We start from the raw sequence: 22926 nt of genomic DNA, 5'->3' as shown, positions 1-22926 counted from the left end.
TGAATTATGTCCAATTTCAAACAGATACGTAATATCACAAAATTTGCATCTACACAGCAGCTTATCCCTTAAAAACTCACTTCTCAACATTTATCCATCACAGACTCTGGCACCATGAGATAGCTGCACTTATCAAGAATATACAGAGAATTTCAGAGATCAGCTACTTTCAACCTTCCCCATGCCAAATTCCTTTCATCCCAATGTGGCAATCTTACTACAGGTGAGATTGCATTTACCTGTACTTACCTACATGTGGAATGGTAACGAGAGCCAAGACACAAAATGCAGCTTTCCTTCCAGGCAAACATTTGCTATTGTGCTTCTAAAACATTTCTGGCTTATTTAATTCTGGTTAGTCTTCCAAGAGTGGGGAAAGGCAGCCAAACATTAGCTCTGGCCAATAGCCAAGGGGCAAGTCAGTGCCAGCATGACAAAAGCAACCACAGCTTCACCTCAGCTGTAAATACAGGGGCTGGGACTTTCCCTGAGACTTTGACGGGAAGTTCTTTCATCCCATGCAGACAGAAAAAGCTTGCAACATCCCCTCACATATTCCAGCCCTGTACACTCATCCTTGCTTCCACCTGATAAATACCAGCTGGGCTGCCAGGGTTTGTGTGTCTGCTCCAGGCAGCAGGACCTCTCTGCAGCTCCCGAGATTTCCCTTGGACCACATACAGCATTGCAGCAGCTGGGAAAGTGCTGCCTTTCTTAGAGGGACTGCATCAGGCTGAGTGCACAGGTGAGTTTTACACAGAGGACACAGGATTCAACCATTTCTGCAGGTGAGAATGAGGAACAAAATGGCTAAACTGTCAACCTGAGAAGTTTAGGTGAACTTGAAGTTAAATTTTTACATCTCTTGATGAAATTTTAGCCCAGCCTTTCTCTCTTCTAGACAAAAAAACACAAAGCCAGGCCATGTCTCCTGGGTTTTTATTGACATTATATAACCTATTTGTAACTAAGAGCTGATGTAAGGAAGCACTAAAAAAATAAGAAAGTAATTTTATCTGTAAAGTCAGGCCAAACCAGAACTTCAGGTTTGTCAATTAATATTCAGAGAGCTTACACTGCAGATAGCAGGCTTATTTAATCTTCCAGAGGTGTTTTTATAGCTAAAGTGAAGAAAGCTTCTGCAAATAAGGGTTGGTCAGTGGGGTTTAAATAATGAAACTAGAAAGTGGATTCTCTTTCCTATGCCAGAGCCAAAATATTGGTTTGAATTTTAGCAGCAAGAGCAGGGTGTTGTTTTACCCCTAAATACCACTAATAAAAATTGGAACTAATGATTCTTCTCACTTCTGGATTCATATGTGATTTAAGTTTTCTATTCCCATTCAAGCACCATACCAATTTTAATCCTGTTTAATATTTTATAAGCAAGGGGCTTCAATACTGCAGAAAGAAATGGATTTTTCTTAAATATTGTCTTATACCAGCTCCACATTATTAATTCAGAGAACATTTGCAGCTGTCAGAACTTTTCTTCAGCTTTGATATAGGAAAATTTTCTATCCCCTCTCAATCTGTAGCACAAACTGTCACTCAGACTAAAGGCCAATTTTTTCAAGTCTGTTAAGACTTGAAATGATGCAATTAGCGGAAGATGAAAATTCTTTTTTAGATGTGGCCTTTCTGAAGCTCCTAGATTTGTTAATAGCAATGATTTACACTAGCATGAAGCAGCACTGTAACTACATACCAAAATATTGCAATAGTCATTGAGAAATCAAGCATTGCTGTGTTTTTATCTTCCATAGTGGAATTTTCTCATAAAAATATATTAAGCACTTTTCATATTTGTACATTTTTAGGCAGATGGTATGTTTTTTTAATTGCTTCTCCTAGTTACAGGCAGAAAGGATAATCAGATGAAGGGTCTACTTTGTGTTGAGAAATTATTTACAAAGTGTGTAGCCTACACTCGTAGTTGGTTTCAGAGCTCACTTGGGAATGAATCTGCTGCCCTCCACCCTGTATCATTCCATGTCTCACATTGCAGAGCAGCTGGGGACATGCCATCTTGGCTGCTCATGGGTGAAACAAAACAATCTCACAGCTAATTGCAATTAAGCACACAGGACCAGACCAGAGCTACTCCAAAGTAAAAACCCCATCAGCGTGGGCGTTGGGTGCTCTCTATAAATGCAGTCTCTCAGAAATGCAGACAGCAACTGAGTAATTAAAATCTACATGTTTTAAAGTCTCTTTCACTGCTCCCCAGTCTATTTTTATCTAAACCTCTTTATTTGGTAACCTCAAGATTCAAGACAACATTTCTTCCTTTCTCATCTCGGTTGACAAACTAGCAGAGTGGAACTGCAACATTTTCAATATCTTATTTTCTGCGGGGCATTTTACAGGCACTGGCATTTTGACTTTATTCAGATTTTAATGTATATTGACTTTGGGATTCAAAAACCAGGTTTTGGGAAGAAAAGGTAGGGACAGGTATTTAAATGTAACATTTGCACACTTATTGCAGTTCAAATGTGGGAAGCTTTTTGTCCCTGCATGCTCTAAAACAAAATACTGGGGATTTTTTTCCTATTTTGACATCACCGTTTAGAACCAGATACTGTCTCCTTTTTTAAAATGTCTCCAACATGTGTCTCCAACAATATCTCTCACCTTAGTGAGAGTACTGTCAATAAAATACTCATTTAATTCACTCAGTAGGTGTTTGTGGGCAGGTCTGTGAGAAATATGTGCACTCCCAAATGTCCTCATGAGGTCCCAGCAGCTCTCTGCTCCCAACTGTGGAGGTCTGGGCAGGGTGCTGGGACTATGCTAGGCAGCAGCCCAGGTAAGCTCTGGTTATACTGGTGTTTCTTGGAAACAGGCAATTGCTGCCAGCAAAGCATTCATTAGAGGGCTGACAAAGCTTCCTCCCGACTTCAGTGACCACTGAGTGCAGCCCAAGATGCACAGTTGCAAAGGTTCCATTTTTTTTACTATATTTTTTTTTACTTTATCACGCTGTTGAGGCTCTGTCTGTCCCGGTGGGGGTAGCAGAGAAATGCCCAAACTTTGGTGGTGGCACAGGCATAGGCTGTCTGGCCTGGGACTGCTCTTCCAAGGCTTGGCTGAGCTGCCTTTTTGTCTGCATGGCGCAGTGACACAGATTAGCAAGGCTAGGTCCAACCTTCCGCTGGCACATGCAGTTCCCATGACTGTCTTTGGAAAACATGAGATTAAGATTAAATCAGGAGTGAGGACAGGTTTTTAGCTGTGGATGATTTCCCTGCATGTGCTTTTCCCAAGTGGAGCAGCCTCACCAGCACAAACAAGAATGTACAGAAAAACCACTTCCATAAACAGCATGATACCCCTAAAAATGAGAATATTAATAAATTTGATTTAGTTCTGAAACCTGAGCTGCTCCAGAGTTTCATATAACTCGGCACTTCAAAGGTGCTTAATTCTAATAATCTGCTACAAACTGCTTGATCAGTGGTGAAAAGGCTCAGCCATCCTATTCAGACAAGTTACAGCACCTGAAGACTGGGATCAAACTGTTTTACTGCTTTTACTTTTCACCTTTAGTGGTGCCAACTATGTGAGCAAGTTTCTGGAGGCCTCTAGATAAACCAACCCTAAGAGATAAGAAATTAAGTGGAGAAGTTGACTGCCAAAGAACAAAACACTTTCTGGCATCATTAAAGCAGAGGATAGTTTGACAAGCAATTTCTCTGGGGTGGTCTCATGCTACGATGACTGTGAGAGCAGGAAATACGTAAAAAAGACATGAGTACTCACAACAAGTGGATAATTATGCAATAATCATAATAGCATGAAATGGTAATTCAATAAGGACAATGGGTTTATTCAGAAAACTCAATTTCTTATTTTGTATTGCATTTGCTTGCTGGAGATGCAAGAGAGGGTCACCCTGCAGGAGGGAATTATTTTGTCCAATTAGGCAATTACAAAAGCAGCATGACACTTTGTTTTGTTCCTCCTGGCACCCTCTTCTTTGCTCTTCAGATAAGTTTAGTAAAAAGCTTTCCATTTGTCTCTGTTCCAAATATCCACTTTTTCCTTCACTCCCTTTTTGCTTATTGCATGGTCTTGACATGCAGAACCAAGACTGACTTCTGCCTCTCCCCCACATATTTCACAGGGGCAGGAACAGTGACCTTGACTGAGACCCAGGAGCAAGCAGAAGACAGAAACCAGGGTGAGTTGTGTGTCTAAGAGGGCACAGGCAGCAGGGACTTGTAAGAGATGCTTTGTAAGGTTTCCTGTCCCCCATGCAGCGGCACAGGATAACTCTGGGTGCCTGTAAGCAGGTTGCGGGCAGTGCTGTGCTCCAGGAGCAATGCCTCAAGGCAGTACAGCAATTTCACGATCACAAGCTGCAACTGATTATAAGCCGCATTTCCAGGGTGTCGGCAACATTTCTTTCTTTGTCCATATATAAGCCACACTTTTTTTCACAGCGAGGATCCACGTGCAACTTTCACAAAGTTGCCAATTAGTAACAGAATCGTGGGATCATGGGGTTTACTGGCTTGGTCCTGCTCGGGGCGGCTGCCAGGGAGCTGCCCCAGCCCCACTTGCCACTGCCGCTGGGAGGCAGGGGAGCGGCGTGCCTGGCCACTGCTGCCAGAAAGAGGGAGAGGGGCGTGCCCAGCCGGTGTCACCGGGAAGAGGGAGAGGGGCTTGCCTGGCTGGTGCCACCGCCATGCCCCCCAGGCCTGGGCAGCACTGCCACTGCACCGCCACTGCCCCACTGCCGGGGGCGGGTGGGCTCCGGCTCGGCTCGAGGCTGCTGCTGGCTCAGACTTCTGGGTTGGGAAATTTCCAAAATTTCTTCATATATTGGCCACTCCTGAATGTAAGCCGCACTTCCGGTTTGGGAGCAAAATTTTAGTCAAAATGGTGCGGCTTATAATCGTGAAATTACTCTGGCAGAGAGGTGTCATTTGTACCAACATCTGGGCTGGGAGAGGAGCTAATGACTCACTGCTGTGCACACCCATCCCTGCTCGCCAGGCAGGAATCAACAGCAGCAGCTTGGGTATCTGCAAAACCTGGGCTGAACTTGAAAGAGGTCTTGGTCAAAAAAAAAAAAAAAACAAAAAAAAAAAAAAAACAAAAAAAACAACCCCACACGAACCCTAGTTTTTTCCTTTTCTCAGCATAGGATGCTGCCCTGAACAGCTCTCTCAATTTTTTACTAATCCCATCATTGGGGACTTTTTTTTTTCTATTTTAAAAGCATGTTTCTAAATTCAGGCTTCTCAGCAATTATTTTTCAAAGCCTGTAACTTAGGCTTATTACTTAAAAGAATTTTGAAATCAGTGACTCAGTAAGAAGAGGAACTTCTTCCATCTTGAGAAGAATTTAAAAGATTGCCTGATAAAAACTTTTCATTGTTGAAAAATGCAACAGCATATAAAAATTTATCTCACTATCTTTCTTTTTTCCTTTTGTTTTTGGAGGTTTTTGTTTTGTTTTTTTTTCTTTTGAGGAATAATTTCTTCTGAACATATCAGTGTTCATTTTGTCTAGAGACAGGCATTTCTCTGCAGATGCTATTCGAATTCAGTTAAGTGAGAGAGGAAAATGTAAAGTCCACATAAAATAAAGAAAGGAAACCAAAAGGAGAAAGTAAATACAATTAGTACACTTCCCATCAAGCGAGTAAAGGAACTGATGAAGTTATCAACTTTCTTGGATTGTCCAATCAATCACGTGTTTTAAACATAGATTATTGAACTTTCTGTAAAATCTCCTTGGCCCCATTCCAGAAATGTTGCAAATCCACATTTATTTGTTTTGGCAAGAAAACTTCATATTCATGCCCTGTTTCCTTAAATCTTTCATCACATTCTCACTTCTCAGATTTCTAAGAGTGTAAGACAGTCAAGAACATTTTCACTGTACCATTGAAGCCACCTTGCCCTTTCTTTTGTGAAAGGTGCAACTAAACAACTGGGCTTCATTTCCCCACTTGTGCAACCCAGGGCAAAAGCAAAAGAACTGTAAATCAAGAATTCTTTAGAGAGAATGGGAAGAGAGTCAGGCTTTTCATGCTCTCCTAGAGCTCGTAATAAATACGTGGCATGAGCTCTTACATTTTTAGAAGGTCTGGTTTTGGTAGGTTGCTGATGTAATTTCAGCTAATTCCAGTCTCACTACATGGCACTGATGGCTGTCATAAAAGCCTCCCAAATACCATCTTCTGCCTCATTCTCCATTACTTTCAAGAGTCCACAACGACTTTGAGTCAAAAGTGCTTCACTCACTTTCTTCCCTCTCTTTTGGCGGTACAGACATGCTTGGGTGTGAGTACCTCACAAATTTTTAGGGGATTCATTACTTTAGCTTGATTTCTGTAGGAAGTGAGAAATCCTCAGTCATGCAGAGGTATGTGAGTGCCTCACATTTATGTGTGTTCCTCAATCAGTTTTTCAAACAAATACACCAAGAGGGCAGAGTGCTTGCTTCTTCTCATATTGCATGAAAGAGGGCAGCTGAAGATCCCACAGAAGAAAAGTGAAAGAAAAATGAAAGACTATAATGTGACTATATATATTCGAAATATCTAAAATCCACCAGAAAAAATATTATAGCAGTCATCTCCTGTGATTAGAAAGTTTCAATCAGCGCCTGTAATCAGCCAAGAAACACAAAGCCCTAGGAAACCAGGCTTCATTATTTCTAGTGTTATTTCTCTGTGAGATACAACTACTTGTTACTGTGTCTAAATGGCAGACAAAAGATGCTCAAGAGAATAGCCTCACAGCAAAGGAGCAGCTCAGCAGGGATGAAAAAGGTGCCTCTCCATGCCTGGTGGATCCGCAAGCATGGCTTGCACGGCATCAGAACACCTCCTGGGCCAGCTGGGATGAACCCAGTGCCCCTGCACTGTAGGCAGGTCTGTCTCTCTCTCTCACTTTCTCACCTTCACGTTTTTCAAGAAATAATTTTCATTTTTCTTACAGTTGAATAGGCTGGATTAACGCATAATACCTAAAAACCTCAAAATAGAACAAGAGCCCTGAGGAGACTGAGAAAATTACTCAAGTTATAGCTGTGTATTACCTGTTTATGAGAGCAGCTGGAGGTGGTGAGATTTCCAGCCATCTCTGTATTTTGCTATGATTTAGACAACATTAAGCACACCTATTTAGAGCTATATTTCATCTGCTTGAAGAGCCCTTCAGGCAGTTTTAGTGTACTCCTGATAAAAAAAATTAAGATGTGTGAAATGCAATGTCCTCCATAGGAGGATTTATTGTCTCAAAAAAAAATATTTTATCAGCATTGTCAAAACTTGAAGCCCAGGATTTTATGCTGCAAAGAACAGCAGATATTCATTTGCTTGAAAGAAAATTCATGCATAATTTGTTATAATAGGCTTGTTGGAGCTATTCTGCTGTTTTCTTTATGTGTTTAAGTACTGGATTAATCATGGGACAGTGGTTTAGCCATATGCCTTTTAGTTTTAGGTGTATCAAGAAACAGAAAATGCAATTTGTAAATTAGGGCAGACTTGGTTCCACAGCTGTCAGCTTATAAGAAACAGTATTTGTTATAGAGTGTGTTCTTTCTCTCTCTGTGGGAATAGTGAAATGAAATTTTAAGTAAATGGGATTGCCTCAGAGTAGTCTACCTCTATTTCTGAGTAGAATTTCTAAATCCCATTTCCACCTGCTTTCCACGTTACAATAGGATTACTGCATTATAAGCATGTGTGAAATAACTCATAAAATATTCCAAAGATGCAGTAGTACTTACGCAAGAAATAAAGTGATAATTTCTCTCTTTTTGTACTATATTTAGAGGGCTACTATGCATAATTTTACTGTACTAGAACATTTTAATCTAATATACACCTTTTGATTATAGATCACAAGACAAAGCAGGAGTCTTACTTACAAAAATAACCCCTGCAACTAGGGATGACTTCTGCTTGCCAGTACATGCAATAAACATTTAAGACAATGATGAGAATTAACTCTACTTGAGAAAGAAAGTGATTAACTTCAGAAAAGTTGACAGTATGGGAAACTAAGAATTATCAGAGAAAAAAGTATACATCTAAATAAACATGTCTACCCATTTACTTATTTGGTTCAGGTTCACCATGCCCATACACAGGTACGTAGAATTTAAAGGAAATAATGAGAAACAGAGACCTGATATTAAAAAAACAAAAAAGGTAAATAATTAAAAAATAATCCTGGCCATGTCCACTGCCTTTAGCACCTTTGGTCATAGGCAGTACTCTTTACTGCCACCAGCATAAGCACATGACACTGGGATAGTGTCAAAGCACCGTAGTCACCAGGAGTGCTCACCCATGATGGAGAAGGATGTATGTTTATCAGGTAGGGAGGGAGTAGCTGTGCATGGAGGCATCAGGAGAGCAAACCTGATTGAACATGCTGGTCTGTTCAATGAGGTCTGAGGAAGGTCTGCAGGGCATGGGACAAGGGTTTATTTTCAGCATTTCAGTATTAAATGCCAACTCAAGATCAGCTTGCAGCAAAATTGTATTGAATAATCACATCAAGTCCAACAGTGTTCAGGGATTAGTCTCTGTAGTGGTGATGGGAATCTCTTTTCAAAGTGTTTTGGAAGAGAATGCACTGAATCTCTGTTTTTGAAATGAGTTGTCATGTGCTCAGCCTTGCCTGAGCAGTTCAAACTATGTAAGCAAGTCCCTGAATCCTTGTAAGGAACATTTGCTGACTAGAGAGAAACAGAACTTTGACTGAAAAAAGCCTCTAGCAGAGGCTTGAGGACTTATCTATGTGGATGCTGAATGAGAAAGCTCAGTTGATCTTTGCTGTAATGAAAACAAGAGACGCAGAAACCAAAACACAAAACAAAACAAAACAAAAACCTAACCAAAAAAAAAAAAAACCCTAGGAACAGAAACAGCTAGACCCTCTATGTTAAAAGAGCAGAGCAGTGTGGTTATGGTGCAATATGAGAAGTCATGTCAGTAGCTTACAAAGGGCATAGTCTGTACCCAAAGCACTTGTTCCAGATGCCCAGGATCACCACTATACAAGCAGAGATAAACACCACAGGTTAGTGACCCCAGGCAAAGAATTACAGCAATTTCACATCGATAAGGTGCACCTTAAAGCCTAAAATTTTGATCAAAACCCAAAGTGCACCTTATAATCCAGTGTGCCTTATATATGGACAAAGTTCGGAAATTTGCCAACCCAGAAGTGCGAGCTGCGAGCCGAGCAGTGACCAGCAAGCCGAGCCGCGTGGGTCAGCAGGACTTGGCAGGGCTCTCGCGATTCCATTACTAATTTGTTACTTTGTTGTGCTCGGATCCCCACTGCAAAAAAAAAAAGTGTGCCTTATAATCCGGTGTACTTTATAGTCATGAAATTACTGTAACTTCTCCATGTAGCAAGGTGCTATTAGAGTTCCTCTGTGCAATGGACTCAATTTAATAAGCTCCCAATTGTCTATCCAAGTGTCTCTCCATCATTATAGAAGAATAACCCTATTGAAATACAGAAAAGCTATTTTTTTCAGGACAGGTGAACTTAGAAAACAGATTTCATACCCATATTCTACCACAAAGAATCAGAATATGGAGTCAATACTGCTGTCATGACTTATATATAACCCTATATTAATTCAATGACCAAGATGTATTCTGTCAGGACTCCTATTTACCCCCAGAAGTTCTACTAGAGCAATGGCAAGCTGCTCCAGAAAGGCCGTTCCCATCCCTAACACTCCCTATTATTTGCATAGAGTAACAGAATCTTGCTGCTACTTACATGGAAATAAGTGTAAAAATAATCAGTTTGCATAAAATAAGTCCTTTGACCCATCATTTCTACAGTTAAAATCCCATAATATTTGCTGAGTGCATAATTCTTTGTCCACCTCTGGGATTAAGATTCTTATAATGAGCTTTAAAAGAAGAAAAAAAAAACAAAAGAAAAAGAAGAAACATAAATGGACCAGTGCTGCAAATCCTGACACTAGTTTCTACAGCAGACAATGCCATGACCTACTACGACCTACTCATAAACCATTTCTTACATGGCAACAGGTCAAATTTCTTTGGCCTTTTCTCTTCTCATACTCCTTATATCCTGCTTTGTCTTCTAAACTTTTCCCCTGAATCAAAACATAAAAGAATATAATCTCAGTAGAAGACTGTGGAAAAAGAGGGGAAAATACAAAGGTTCTGTCACAGCTTGGAGCTACCACAGGTGACCGAGAAACATCAAGTGCTCAAAAATTGATTTGTTCCCCTAGCAGAAGAACAAGCACAGTATACTAGATTCTGAAGGTGGGAAGGTGATGTTACATGAGAAGTACAATTTGAGAAGAAAATAAGGTCAGGATATTGGCAGCTGCTTAAAGAAACTTGGTTAAAAGCAGAGACATAAAGATTGCAACACAGAGCAAGGACTGCCACAAGAGAGCCACATAGCTGGAGCTGTCAGTTCTTTGAAACTTCAAATTCAAATAACACACATCTAAAACCCAAAATCTATGGACAAGCACAGAATTATGCCAATATGTTGATATGATTTGAAAAGCCACAGTACTAAAAGAAATACAATTAGTAAGGTACATATAGAATAACAAAAAGTTTCTTGTAAAAACATAAACTGTTAAAGAAAAATCAAGGAGAGAATTGATCCACCACTCAACTGAGGGAAATTATTGACTAATGACTCCAAGAGAGCCAACTCTATAATGACTATTTTGCTTTTGTTCACTGGAAGGGTCAACCATGACAGAAGGGTTTACATCAATAGTGAAGAGCTGGAAATACTTGATAAATGACAGAACAATGAAATTAGTCCGTGCTTATGTGAGTTAAATGACCTGAGATTAGTGAGGCTGATGGAATTAATCTCACACCATTCAGATGATCACTGAAGCATTTCCACAGTTGTAAATAACTATATTTAAGAATTGTTGGAAGAGGTGAAATTTTGAAAGACTGAAAAGGTAACAACAGCTATCTTTAAATATAAGAAAGAGGAGGTGCAGAATTATGGCCCTCTTAAAGAATCCATTTAAATACAATTCTCAAACAAATAGACAAAGCAAATAGAAATAAGAAACAGATGATAGGCACACCAATCAAGAATAAGTCATTCCAAATCACCTCATTATTTCTTATAAAAGGATAACAGGCCTTGTGAATCACAGAAGTGATACAGCTTGACATGAGTAAATTTTTTAGTATGGTAAATGTTAGAAAAAAATTCCAAGCAAACTACAAAAATCAGTTTAGATTAAACTAATATGAGGTAGGGTTCTGTGGATCTAGCAAAAGAAACATTTTCAGTCTTTCAGTTAACCATAGTCAAAACTGACGTTTACTGAACATATACAGGGGTTTCTCCTGGCAAAACTCCTACTCCTTTCATCAAACAGCATAGATGCCAGAATAGACATCTGACTGAATAAAGGTGACAATCAGACAAAGTTGAAAAGGGCTGCAAGCAAGTTAGAGAACAGCCTGGAAATCAGAATGATCTTGACAAATTGAAGCTACAGTTTGATAAAAAATGGTATTACTCAACAGGGACAAGTGCATGATACAGCTCTGAGTCAGAAAATATTACAAAAATCAAGGATGGAGCAATTGGAGAAATCCAATTAAGGACTGAGTGTAAGAGGATGCATTTGCATTGGTATTCAGTTCTGCACAGATGTAGGAGTAGATCATCACTTTTCAAGCTTTGCTTTACACTACAGAGTTGTCTTGGAACATACAAAACTAGATTCCTTACCACAAAGGTGAGCCAGAAGACATGTTTTAGGAGGATGCAAATGCATTCAGTTGCTAGTGGGCATGCAGGCTGCAGTGCTAGACTAAAGTTAGTCCAGGGTGGAAATCTGATATGTGGGTGATGTGCAAATCATGAGCTCAGCACCAGGTGTTGCACTCCACATCTTGGTCCCTACTGCCACACACCCCTTGTTGAAGCACCCATCACCTTAACGCATCAGAAGCTGACTATTGAATCAGCTGTGCTGTGAATAAGACAAATGTGACAGCAGGATTACATGTGGGCTGTGAGGTAACTAAAGCAATCCTTTTCTATCTGGTAAGATCTCCGTGAGAGTGCTGCAGTCAGCACCACACTTTTAATTAACAGTTGGAGCAGTTTAGTCTAGAAAGATCAGAAGAAAGCCATGAGAAAGATCACCACTCTCAGAAACACAAATTGCAGGAAAGATGTGAGACAGTTTTCTTTCTAGAAGAAGAGAGTGAAATTGTAACAGCTTCCACGTCCAACAAAGACTGCTGCAAAGAGAAGGGGAATAAATTGACAACTTTGACAGCGGTGTCTATTGTGGTGGAGGCCATACAGATTGCTCATCCAAAAATTTCCTTAATAAAATGGCTGAGAGAGCAGTAAGCAAGGAGCTTCAGCATCCACAACACAGGAAGGTCTCACAAACAGGTTAGACAAGCATCTGCCAGACTTGGTTTCAACACGGGTCATTCTGCCTTAGAAAGAGCCTCCTGAGACCACAACCAGACCAATTTGCTTTGTTCCTTTTCTAAATGTAAATAGTAAAATTACTGTTTCCTGCTCCTTTCATCTTGCCTTTCTAACTTTTCAATCATTCCACTGGTTTTCCATCAGCATTTCATTTCACATCTTTCTGATATTTCCACTATCCATCCCATCTCCTCCTTTCCACTTTTGGCATTGCACTACATCTGTGGTATTGCTTCTATTAGGACATCCATTCCTTTTCCCATGTGCAAAGCAATGTGCCTGTCTTAATTCAATTTCCTATATAACCAAATATTTGCATGTAACTGCTTAAGTAAACACTGTACCTTCCCCTTCCTGATTGTTCACTTCCCCTTAGTGTTTATGTAATGGGGGAAAATGACAGTGTTGCAGGTGAATTCTTTTTTTTTCTTTCAACATCTCCTTTTATCTTTACTGACCAAGAAAATTCAGAGATTACCATCATTTTCCTTAAAATAGGATAACTCAGTGTAAAGATTACAACAACAATTTAGAGGAGAAAAGATCATTGCAGAAGCTTACATAGATTGTCTTTAAAATAACAAAGGGCATTATTAGTGCTCTAAAGTTAGAGGATGGATATAAGGAAAAGGTATTGTGTATGCATACAGATCTCTATAGCTTTTTCTCAGGTAACATACCGTTACATTTGTAAATGAACAGATAATGAATACTACATGTTTCTTTGCTGATATTTCTGCTTTCCTCTGGTGAGAGCACCCAGTATAACCCATGGGCATGAAGCAGGGCTCCACTGCCACTGGCTGCTGAGTGACAGCCCAGTGTCAGCCTTTGAGCTCCCAGTTACAAAAAAACCTTGTGTCCCTTGTGATATATTTCTGCTTCCCATCTTTCATGCTGCTGCACCACAATAAAACACCTGGATCTATAGAAAATTACTATCTTCTTAGATTCTAGCTACTGCTGTCATGAATCTGGGAGTCCAATTTTACAACCACACAGTTGCCATGAGATGCTGCATTTCTTCAAACACAAACAGCGGTGCCAGGATATGTCTATACACTCTCTATATGCTCGTATCCTACTGCCCGAATTAACCTCCAGACATTCACTGCCAAGTCTGCAACCTTCTTTTGGTTCAATTAGAGCAAGCTGACACATGTTGAAAGGAAGAAAAATATGGATTGTATGGAGAAAATTAACTTAATTATTGTATTTTTTAGAAGAAGGTATGGTCCAGAAGACCTGGAATTTGAAAGTAAACTTGCCTTGACTTACATGAGATTTTTCAGAAATAATAGATGGACTATCAGTTTTACAGTAGAATTCCTTTGGTAAAAAGTTTGTTGGTGAATAGTTTATTTCTAATATATAATGTGTGCTTTCATAACAGCTATGGACATCCTTATTATCTCTTAAAAAGAAAAGGTGAATTCTGTTTAATTTAGTCAAGCAAATTGTCTTTCTTATTAAAAGTTATATTAAGCTATTTTAGACCACAAGTACTAAAGAAAACCTTAACTCTGTTCAGCTTTCTATGTCTTGTACATTCAATTTACATCTTAGCACTTCAAGAAACCATATTTTGAAAAAAAACCAAAATATTTCTTCCATTATTTTTTTCTTTTCATCTCCCTCTTTTTTTGTTCTCTGGCAACACAAGTTCAGTGCTCACTAGTAAATGAGGTGTTCAGTATAAGTGAACAATGGAGGTATGTTATAGACTTATTTCTTGCTGGTGGATCCATTTCTATGTTAAATATGTTTATAAGCCCAAACAAAACATAACTCAACTGATCTACTAAATATGCTACCTGATATCATCCGTCTGAGTTTTGGTTTTTTCCGGCCGTAGTTGGGAGAGGAGAATGAATTGTGCAGTTCGTTCAGCAATGACTTGAGGATTTCTTGAAGACAAATAAAGATGTTTTCAACTGGATGATTGCATGTTACAAATAAGTTTTAGTTTTTGTTTTAGATAGGAAAGTATACTTTGATAAAAACTAAAATTAAGGAAAGAAAGTTGAGTCTTATTAGGTACTGAGTTGGACCATTTATTAATATTACATAAGCAACCCTTCTGTTCTTTTTGAAAGGCAGACTATCCCCAGAAAGGAATTTCATAGCTTTAGTCATATTAGAACCTCCCGGGACATTAATAAAGCTCTCAGAGAATGATTTTCAAATATGTCAAAGGACTTGGCAATTTTATGCATGTGTTAGAGCACACAAATATGCAAGACACATTCAGATGAGTCCTTTGAGGATCTATTTTCATGCTCAGTGTACTACTTGTCAAAGTACATGGAGTCCAGCTGCAGAGAGCCAGGGTTAACACCCTGCTGCGCTGCAAAGCTCCCATGGGCCTTGTCCAAGCCGCACAGACCCTCCAGCACACAAGTGCTCAGCCCTTCTCCATCTGAATCCTCACCTTCCCTAATGACCAACTGCCTTGGCACCTCTCTAAACCAGGGTTCCCACAGCTCAGCGCAAGAATACAGCTGGGCATGCACTGATGACAGCTGAGGGCTACATAGCTACATACAGAAGTAGTCTAAAACAAAACCTTCACTGTTATTCTCAGAATAAGAATTTATGTGTTTATCTTGCTAGCAAAGGTTGCACTCTCCAGCATAGTCTACAGCTATTTGCATCCTTGACTCACAGCTCTTATCCCTAAGTAATGGCAGGTAGAGGAAGCTGAGACTTGATTTTTTTCATTCACCAAACAACTGCAAGTTTTGGGTCAAATAATTTAAAATCATGTCAGATTTTTAAAAAGCAAAAACTGTTCTGGATAGAGAAAAATACAAAAGAAAGTTAAGAACATAATCTCAGTGTTTGTAAAAGGCAGTATGTATATACTGCAGCATTCTGAATGGTGCTTTACTGAAGAATGTAAGCAAAAGGTTCATAAACAACAGGAGGAAAGAAGTTGTTTTGGTTGTAGCTAACCCTTTCATACATTTCTTTCCTGCAAATTGTAAAACTTGTTATTCCCACAGCTCTAATTAGGACAGTTAGCTATGAGGCAGTAAAAGACTTGAACTGGGGCTCCTGCAAATTAAATTGCTGGTCCAAGCAACAAATTGATGGACAGTCCAAGGGATGGGTCAAACAAGTCTGTCTGATGGACAGATCCTGAGACCAGGGTCTCCTGATGGATGTCTTAGGCTTTCTGCTCTAATTTCACCTTTTGTTCAGGGAGAACAGCATGTGGACCTACTTCAAGACCTATGGAAGAGACCTTCTTGATTCTGTGTTTCTATCATGGGTCTCACCCTGCAAGTACAGAGCAAACACACTGCTATTGCATGGATAATACATTAAAGACTTTGAAGTTGCCAGGTACAGTGGTAAAGGAAGAGAGATAAAACCTCAAAGAGAATTTTACTATGAGTAATACATAAATACCAAAAATCTATTTTCAACATGAAATATTCAAGTCCACTGTCCAAATGCTTCATGGAACATTCTTCAGGAAATTGAAGAATAATAACAAAACAAACTGGCACTGACTAGAGTAATTTCAAGATTACAAGCCGCACTGACTATAAGCCGCATCTCCGGGCATCGGCAATATTTCGTTCTTTGTCCATACATAAGCCACACCTGATTATAAGCCGCTCTGTCATTCACGGCGAGGACCCGCATGCAACAAAGTTGCCAAATAGTAACAGAATCGCGGCATGGCGGGGTTTACTGGCTCGGCTCAGGCCGTGCGGGCTCGGCCCGCTCGTGGCTGCCGACGGGGCCAGGTGGCCCAGCTCGGCGGGGCCGCTCAGGGCTGGCCGCCGCTGCCACCGGGCTCACTCGCCCCAGCCCTGCGCTGCCCCACGGTGCCAGGTGGGGACAGAGCCCGCCAGCACCCATGGCAGCAGCAGCAGCAGGAGGCGAAGGAACCCCCCGGCTCCCGTGGTGGCAGAGGCAGGAGGGGAAGAAGCCCCCCCACCCCTGGGGCGGCAGGCGGGGGTGAAGCCTGCCTGCTCCTGTGGTGGCGGTAGTGGGAGACCCCCGCTTCGCCCCCAGGCCGCAGGGATGGCAGCACGGAGCCCCTGCCTCCCCCTCAAGCCGCGGGGATGGCAGCACGGAGCCCCCTACCTCCCTCGCCCCCCGCCCCCCGCACTGCCGGCACTAAGCCCGCCTGCACCCGCCGTGCCACAGAGTAACCAATTCGTAACAATCACATAATCCCGGGTTTTACAGGCAGGTGCTCGGCTCAGCACCTCGGCTGCACTTCCAGGGTTGGAAATTTCAGAAAATTTTTCATATATTAGCCGCTCCTGAGTGTAAGCCGCATTTCCGGGGTGGGAGCAAAATTTTAGTCAAAATGGTGCGGCTTATAATTGTGAAATTACTTACTTACATTAAGGAAATGCTGAAAACAACAGATAGGTTTCCAGCTACCTTTTATAATAACTCTTCATATTTTGAAAAAGACCTTACAGGTTATAATCTGATTAGAAACAGACTCCTCCTCAATGCTTTTCTATACCATAAGTAAGAAGCAATTACTCTGAAAATTGTGCAACTCTTGCTCTCTGTGATCCTGTGTCTTTGCCTCCTATTTTCACTTTGAGGAAAACTGAAACAGTTCAGCTGGATGTTAAAATCCATAAAATGTATGAAAAAGAGAGTGCTGTAAGAGATGGAGGACTGAATATACAGAATGTTTTTTTAAAAACTGTACATAAATCTTCTGAGAGTGTGCATTCAGAAGAGTGTGCAGGAATAATATTAAAGGACTAGAAGAGACTAAGAAGTCTATTTTGTACACCCAGAGTGAATACAAACCTTTTATTTTCAAGAGATTGATGTTTTGCTTAGTTTATTCTAATTACCTGGTTTTTTTTAACAGATGAATAAAAATTCTTCCAACATAATGGCTTTGGTTCCCAATACTTCTAACAAACGAGAGACAGTGTGCATATTTGGAACTGGAGATTTTGGACGAGCTCTGGGGCATAAGATGATTCAATCTGGTTACCCTGTGGTGTATGGAAGCCGAAGCACCCAGATATCCAATCTGATTCCCAAGGATGCAGAGGTGCTGGGCCATGCAGAGGCAGCACAAAAAGCCGCTGTCATCATTATAGCAATCCAGAGGCAGCATTACAACTTTCTTACATCGCTATCACAAGTTCTCCATGGAAAAGTCTTGGTGGATATAAGCAACAACTTGAAATTGAAACAGTATCCTGAATCCAACGCAGAGTACCTGGCTCAGCTGCTGCCTGGCAGTAAGGTTGTGAAAGGCTTTAACACCGTGTCAGCCTGGGCCCTGCAGTCGGGCACACTGGATGCAAGCCGGCAGGTAAGGTTGAGAAATGGGGATTTCCTCTGTCCCAGAGTTACACACTGCATGGCTTCTCATCAGCTACACAAAACACACCTGGACATTGGAATTAGGTGGACTTGATATGCTATTCTCACTATAATCTCCCATTTCAAACTAAATGTGAGCTAAAATTTACTTTGGATTTTTAATATGGCATGACAAGGAATATAAATATTCCTCTGAACTCAGAAAGGCATTTAAAGACACTAGAGAAGCAAGAGAAGAAAGATAGCAGAGCTACATGAGAGACAACAAATCAGCAGAGTTACATCAATTGTTCATTAGAGTTCTAAAGTTAAACAGAAATGAGACAGAAGGAATTTTCAAAGCAAGAATAAAATGAAGAAACCAAAACAAAGGAGGCAAGGGATATGATAGGGCAATGGGTATGGGCAAAAAAAGTATGATGAAAGGTGAAAAAATTACTACAGTTTTTTAAATCATCACCACCTAAGTTTAACACAACATCAGTGTGTGCAAACTGTTTTAACCAGCTCCTCAACCACAGGCCAGCAAGCACAGAGCTAGCCATACGAAGCCACACAGCAGATTACTTGAAGACAAATCATTTATTATGGCCCTATTTTCTGCCATTTCAAAGGACAGTGCTCTTGCACAACACAGGAACTCATCCAGCTACTCAAAACATTGATAACTTTGCTCTCTGTTGCCAGAAAAATGGTTTTGGCTTGAGATCCAAGGGCTGCCAAGCCCAGGTTCTATAACCTTCACCACCTCAACAAGAGAAGAAATTGCCCCTTTTGTCCCAGTTAAAAAAGGACTATTGTTTTACTTACAGAAAAGATGATTTCTTTACTATTCTACTAGACCTGGAAAGAACTAATATTTCCTTTTGTGTCAGGGAAATTGTGTTCTAAAGATCTCTGTCCTCACTTCATTGGAGTATTTATGGACCACTATAGCAGCAACTGAAAATTTTGCTCTTACTTACTGCTATTGAGAATTTTGCATCAATTTAGTCCTTTAAAATCTTGTGCTTACAAACTACTTGCAGATTTTCAGAAAAATGTGTCAAGTCTTCTACTCAAAGACATATACTACGACTGTTACACATTGTTCTTTCCAGATATAAAATTTTGCCACTTGAAACAATCTTCTTCCCTAAAGTAAAGAATTATATTCAAAGTTCTTTGACAAAATTCCAGAAGTACCTTTAGGCTACTTTCTTGCCTATATTAATTAAGGCCAGCAGTAAGCCTAGTAAGAAGCAGCCTAGGAAGCTTGTGTTTACTGTCCAGGCAGGATGGCAGCAGAGAAAGTCATAAAAATCTGTAAAAAATAAACTTCTGTCTGTTTTTGTCTGCAGGTGTTTATCTGTGGAGATGATGTGGAAGCTAAACAAATGGTCATGAATATTGTTCATGGACTGGGTCTCACTCCAGTAGATAAGGGATCCCTCTTGGCTGCTCAGGAAATAGAAAATTACCCTCTGCAACTCTTTCCAATGTGGAAGTTTCCCATCTTTTTGTCCCTTGGCCTAGGTCTATTCTTCTTCTTCTACAGTTTGGCCCTTGATGTAATTCACACTTATGTTTATGACAACAATAACTTTTCATTTTTTATTGCAATTACCATTCCAAATCGGGTCTTCCCTGTATTGGCACTCACCCTTTTCGGCTTGGTTTATCTTCCTGGTATATTTGCTGCAATTATTCAGTTATACAGAGGTACCAAATACCGCCGTTTCCCAGACTGGCTGGACAGATGGATGCTTGCTAGGAAACAACTTGGACTAATAGCCTTGGCATTTGCTTCCCTGCATGCTGTGTTCACTCTTGTTACTCCGTTGCGCCCCTATTCAAGTTGGAGAACCAGCAATAGAATCATCTCCCAGGTAAGTTTTGTTCCCTGCTCTAAACCTTCCTTTCTTCTGACCCTGTCAAAATACTACCATCTGTCTTGAGCTTCAGAAATCCACGAAGACAGCCCAATGCTCTTTAAAACAGGGTAGTATTCCTAGCTTGTGTTTCTTTTAGACATTGATGTATCTATATTTTGTTAATATTATGTTGAGCTGAGAGGATTTCTGGCCTCAGTCTTCCTCCTAGGTAGTTGACTTACTAATAAAATAATCAGGGAAAGTAAATTCTATTTCTTCATAGACCTTAAAGAATAGAATATATTATGACTTTCTGATTTTAGCAGAGGATCATGTATCTCTCTTCAACAGGTCTACAGAATAGTAAATTATGTACCTCAATTACAGTTACATGGAACCTATACGTAATATAATTTCTCTCCTGCTTTTTGAGCAGATGTTTAAAGTAAATCTCTGATGATCAGAGAGTTAATGTGTAACATTTATCCCCTACTTACCTGTAAGGAAACTTTTTCTTATTGGTGCTAAAACTGTTATCACTAAAATACATCTGGTCTTCTTTTCTTCAGGTACTGAACAATGAAACAGTATCACTCAACCACACTAATGCCTGGCTTATTGACTCTTATTTGGCTATGGGAATGTTAGGATTATTTTTATTCGTTCTTCTGGGAATAACTTCCTTGCCTTCAGTCAGCAACAGTCTCAACTGGCGAGAATTTAGATTTATTCAGGTAAGAAGACCATATCTAAAGAAACCCTCTTCTAAAAAACCTCCTTACCTTATCAACAGCAGCCATGGGCAGGTTTACTAGAGACTTATGGCTTTCCTCCATTAGTATCTCCAAATTTGATCTATGCATTATCCACCATCACACAGTGAAAAAAAAAAAAAAAAAAACCAAACACCTACATGGCCATACAGCTGTAAAAACCCACAAGTGTTCTGATGGCTGCTTATGGTACAACTGGGATTACAGCATTACAAGAGAAAACTGGGTAGATGTGAGCTCCTAAATGAAAAACAGAAAGCAGACTTTGACATTAAATTACACAATTCTACTAAGCCACAGAAAAATTTAGCCATTTTATTGGACTAATTTTTTTGGTTCACAAGATAATTCAGTTAAAATGAATCTGAAAATCACTTTATAACTCAAGTCTTCTCAATGCCAAGCATCTAAAGAGAATCTGCAATTTCTGCAGACTATAAAAACTGCTGTGACTATAAACAGGCTGCCCTTGGTAACATTATAATCTCAGATCTCCATTTGGAGGAACTTTGGTGCAAGCTGCCGTGCCTCTGCAGGAGCTGGGCTGGAGGGGAGGAGAGGCAAGAGAAGGGAAAATTACTATCAATGAATGTTTTATCAAGGCAAAAAACTAGCACAGTATGTTACTTCTGGAAGGTTTAGCACTACAGCATAAAAAAATCTTGGATCTCTCTACTGAATGTCAGCATTTTCTCTGCTTTTTCACAAATATGACAGCCACTAGGCAGTACATGTGAGCTAGGAAAAGTTATAAGAGTATTGATGGAGGAAAAAAAAACCTATTTAATCTATATCCATTTTAATTGATTTTTTTTAAATAATAAAAGCCTTTATGTTATATAAAACAGTTTCATTTCACCAGTCCCCAAGTTGGTACACTGTGTCCTTAAATTTGCATTTTTCTGGTTTAATTTACTGTTTTAACCTCCATTTCTTCCCTTGTGTTTTTTCCTTCCTTCTCCTTTAGTCCAAAGTGGGATATCTGGCACTGATTTTGTGCACTGCACACACGATGATTTTTGGTGGAAAATGGTTCCTGAACCCATCAGCGTACAAATGGTATCTTCCAGACATCTATATGCTCTCCCTCATTGTTCCATGTGCTGTACTGGTCGTCAAATTTGTGCTGATATTTCCTTGTGTAGACAAACATCTCACACGAATTCGGCAGGGCTGGGAGAGAAATCCCAGATACTCAGAACAGTCAAATCACATTATCAACAAGTCTGCTGTATAATTAGACTAAACTATATTATTAAAAAAATATTACGAGGGCATATTAAAATGAAGTCTTAAGCCTACTCTATGTGGAGAGGGAGAGAAAAAGTGAAAACTTGGCCAGGCTCTGTATAAAACAAAGCCACCCCAATAACAAGCTTTAAATACAAATGAGGCCATTGAGTTTCTGCACCCCAGGCATACTTGCTCACAGGTGCAGACCCTCTCTTTTGCTTGGTTTATTTCCCCTTGCCTATTTACCCTGCATCCAAACTCCTCCAGAGCTGGGCAGAATCACAGAAACCTTTGGTGTTAGACAGTGTTTGTTCTTCATTCTTATCCTGCCCATCAGGGCTCAGCTCTACGTGCACCTACACACATCCACAGAGATCCATATGCACACCTGCATGAGTTTCCACACATTTCCCTCTTTCTAACCCCAGAAGCCACCAGCACCAACAGAACAGCATGATGGATGCTAGCTAAGGAGCAGAGCTTCACCTCCTAGCACTGTTTATCCTCCATTAATATCTGATCCAAGGAGAGCTATGCTGAAGCCCTAGAGATAGTCAAGTAAGATTTATCTGGTTTGTGTACAGGGACCCTGATGTTCAAAGTGTGTGTGTCAAGGACTGCTGAATCTTTGTTTGTACAGCTCTACCAGAAATTCAGGGGCAAGAGGAAGGAGCAGAGACCAAAATGGCAGAGATGTAAGAAGTGCTTATAAGCTTCAGCATTTCAAGGATAGGCAAAAAATGATCTGTGTTTTTTTGTATAAGCAATGTGTTGTAAGAAAAGAAACTGAAGGAAAATCCTTTTCTTTGAGGGATGGGATATGTCGTAGTCATATCTCATGAAGATAATACTGTTGATTTTTCAAACAATAAATCATTGGATGTGATATTACAGATATTCTATAAAAATACACACATTGTAAAGATAATAAAGATTTTTTTTTTACACTGTTGGACTCTGTTATTATTTTGGGAACCTCTTCTGCTAAGATGCAGCTACTGGTATGCTCAGTTGCACAAAAGTGTTGGAAAGCCTTGGAACCAATAATAAAATGGGATCCTGTCTTCAGCCAGATGCCTGGACTTGTCTTCCCCCATCTATGTTTGCTTCTTGGATGCTCACATGAGCAGATCTTTGCTTAGTCATTCAAGTAGGCCAAGGATGTTGGGGAAAAACAGGTTCCAGCTACGATGGTGACTTCCTGTTAAATTGCAAACAGAAGATCCAACAGTCTCCTTTGGACTGGAGAATAAAGAAAAGACCAA

The 22926-nt window shown here is 40.1% G+C and overlaps 1 protein-coding gene across 1 annotated transcript; it reads left to right on the top strand.

Moving 5' to 3' along the window:
* Nucleotides 1-680: 680 nt before the first annotated feature.
* On the top strand, nucleotides 681-22458 carry STEAP4 (STEAP4 metalloreductase). The gene is made up of 6 exons (XM_033069027.1): nucleotides 681-745; nucleotides 4130-4186; nucleotides 17336-17791; nucleotides 19143-19670; nucleotides 20225-20389; nucleotides 21396-22458. The coding sequence occupies exons 3-6, from the start codon at nucleotides 17336-17338 to the stop codon at nucleotides 21663-21665; spliced, it is 1419 nt and encodes a 472-aa protein (XP_032924918.1). The 5' UTR covers nucleotides 681-745; nucleotides 4130-4186; the 3' UTR covers nucleotides 21666-22458.
* Nucleotides 22459-22926: the final 468 nt, after the last annotated feature.

The sequence above is a fragment of the Catharus ustulatus genome, chromosome 1, assembly GCF_009819885.2.
Source record: "Catharus ustulatus isolate bCatUst1 chromosome 1, bCatUst1.pri.v2, whole genome shotgun sequence".
NCBI classification, from domain to species: domain Eukaryota; kingdom Metazoa; phylum Chordata; class Aves; order Passeriformes; family Turdidae; genus Catharus; species Catharus ustulatus.
Note: the sequence above shows the minus strand (reverse complement) of the source record. Positions and strands in the feature narration are given on the sequence as shown.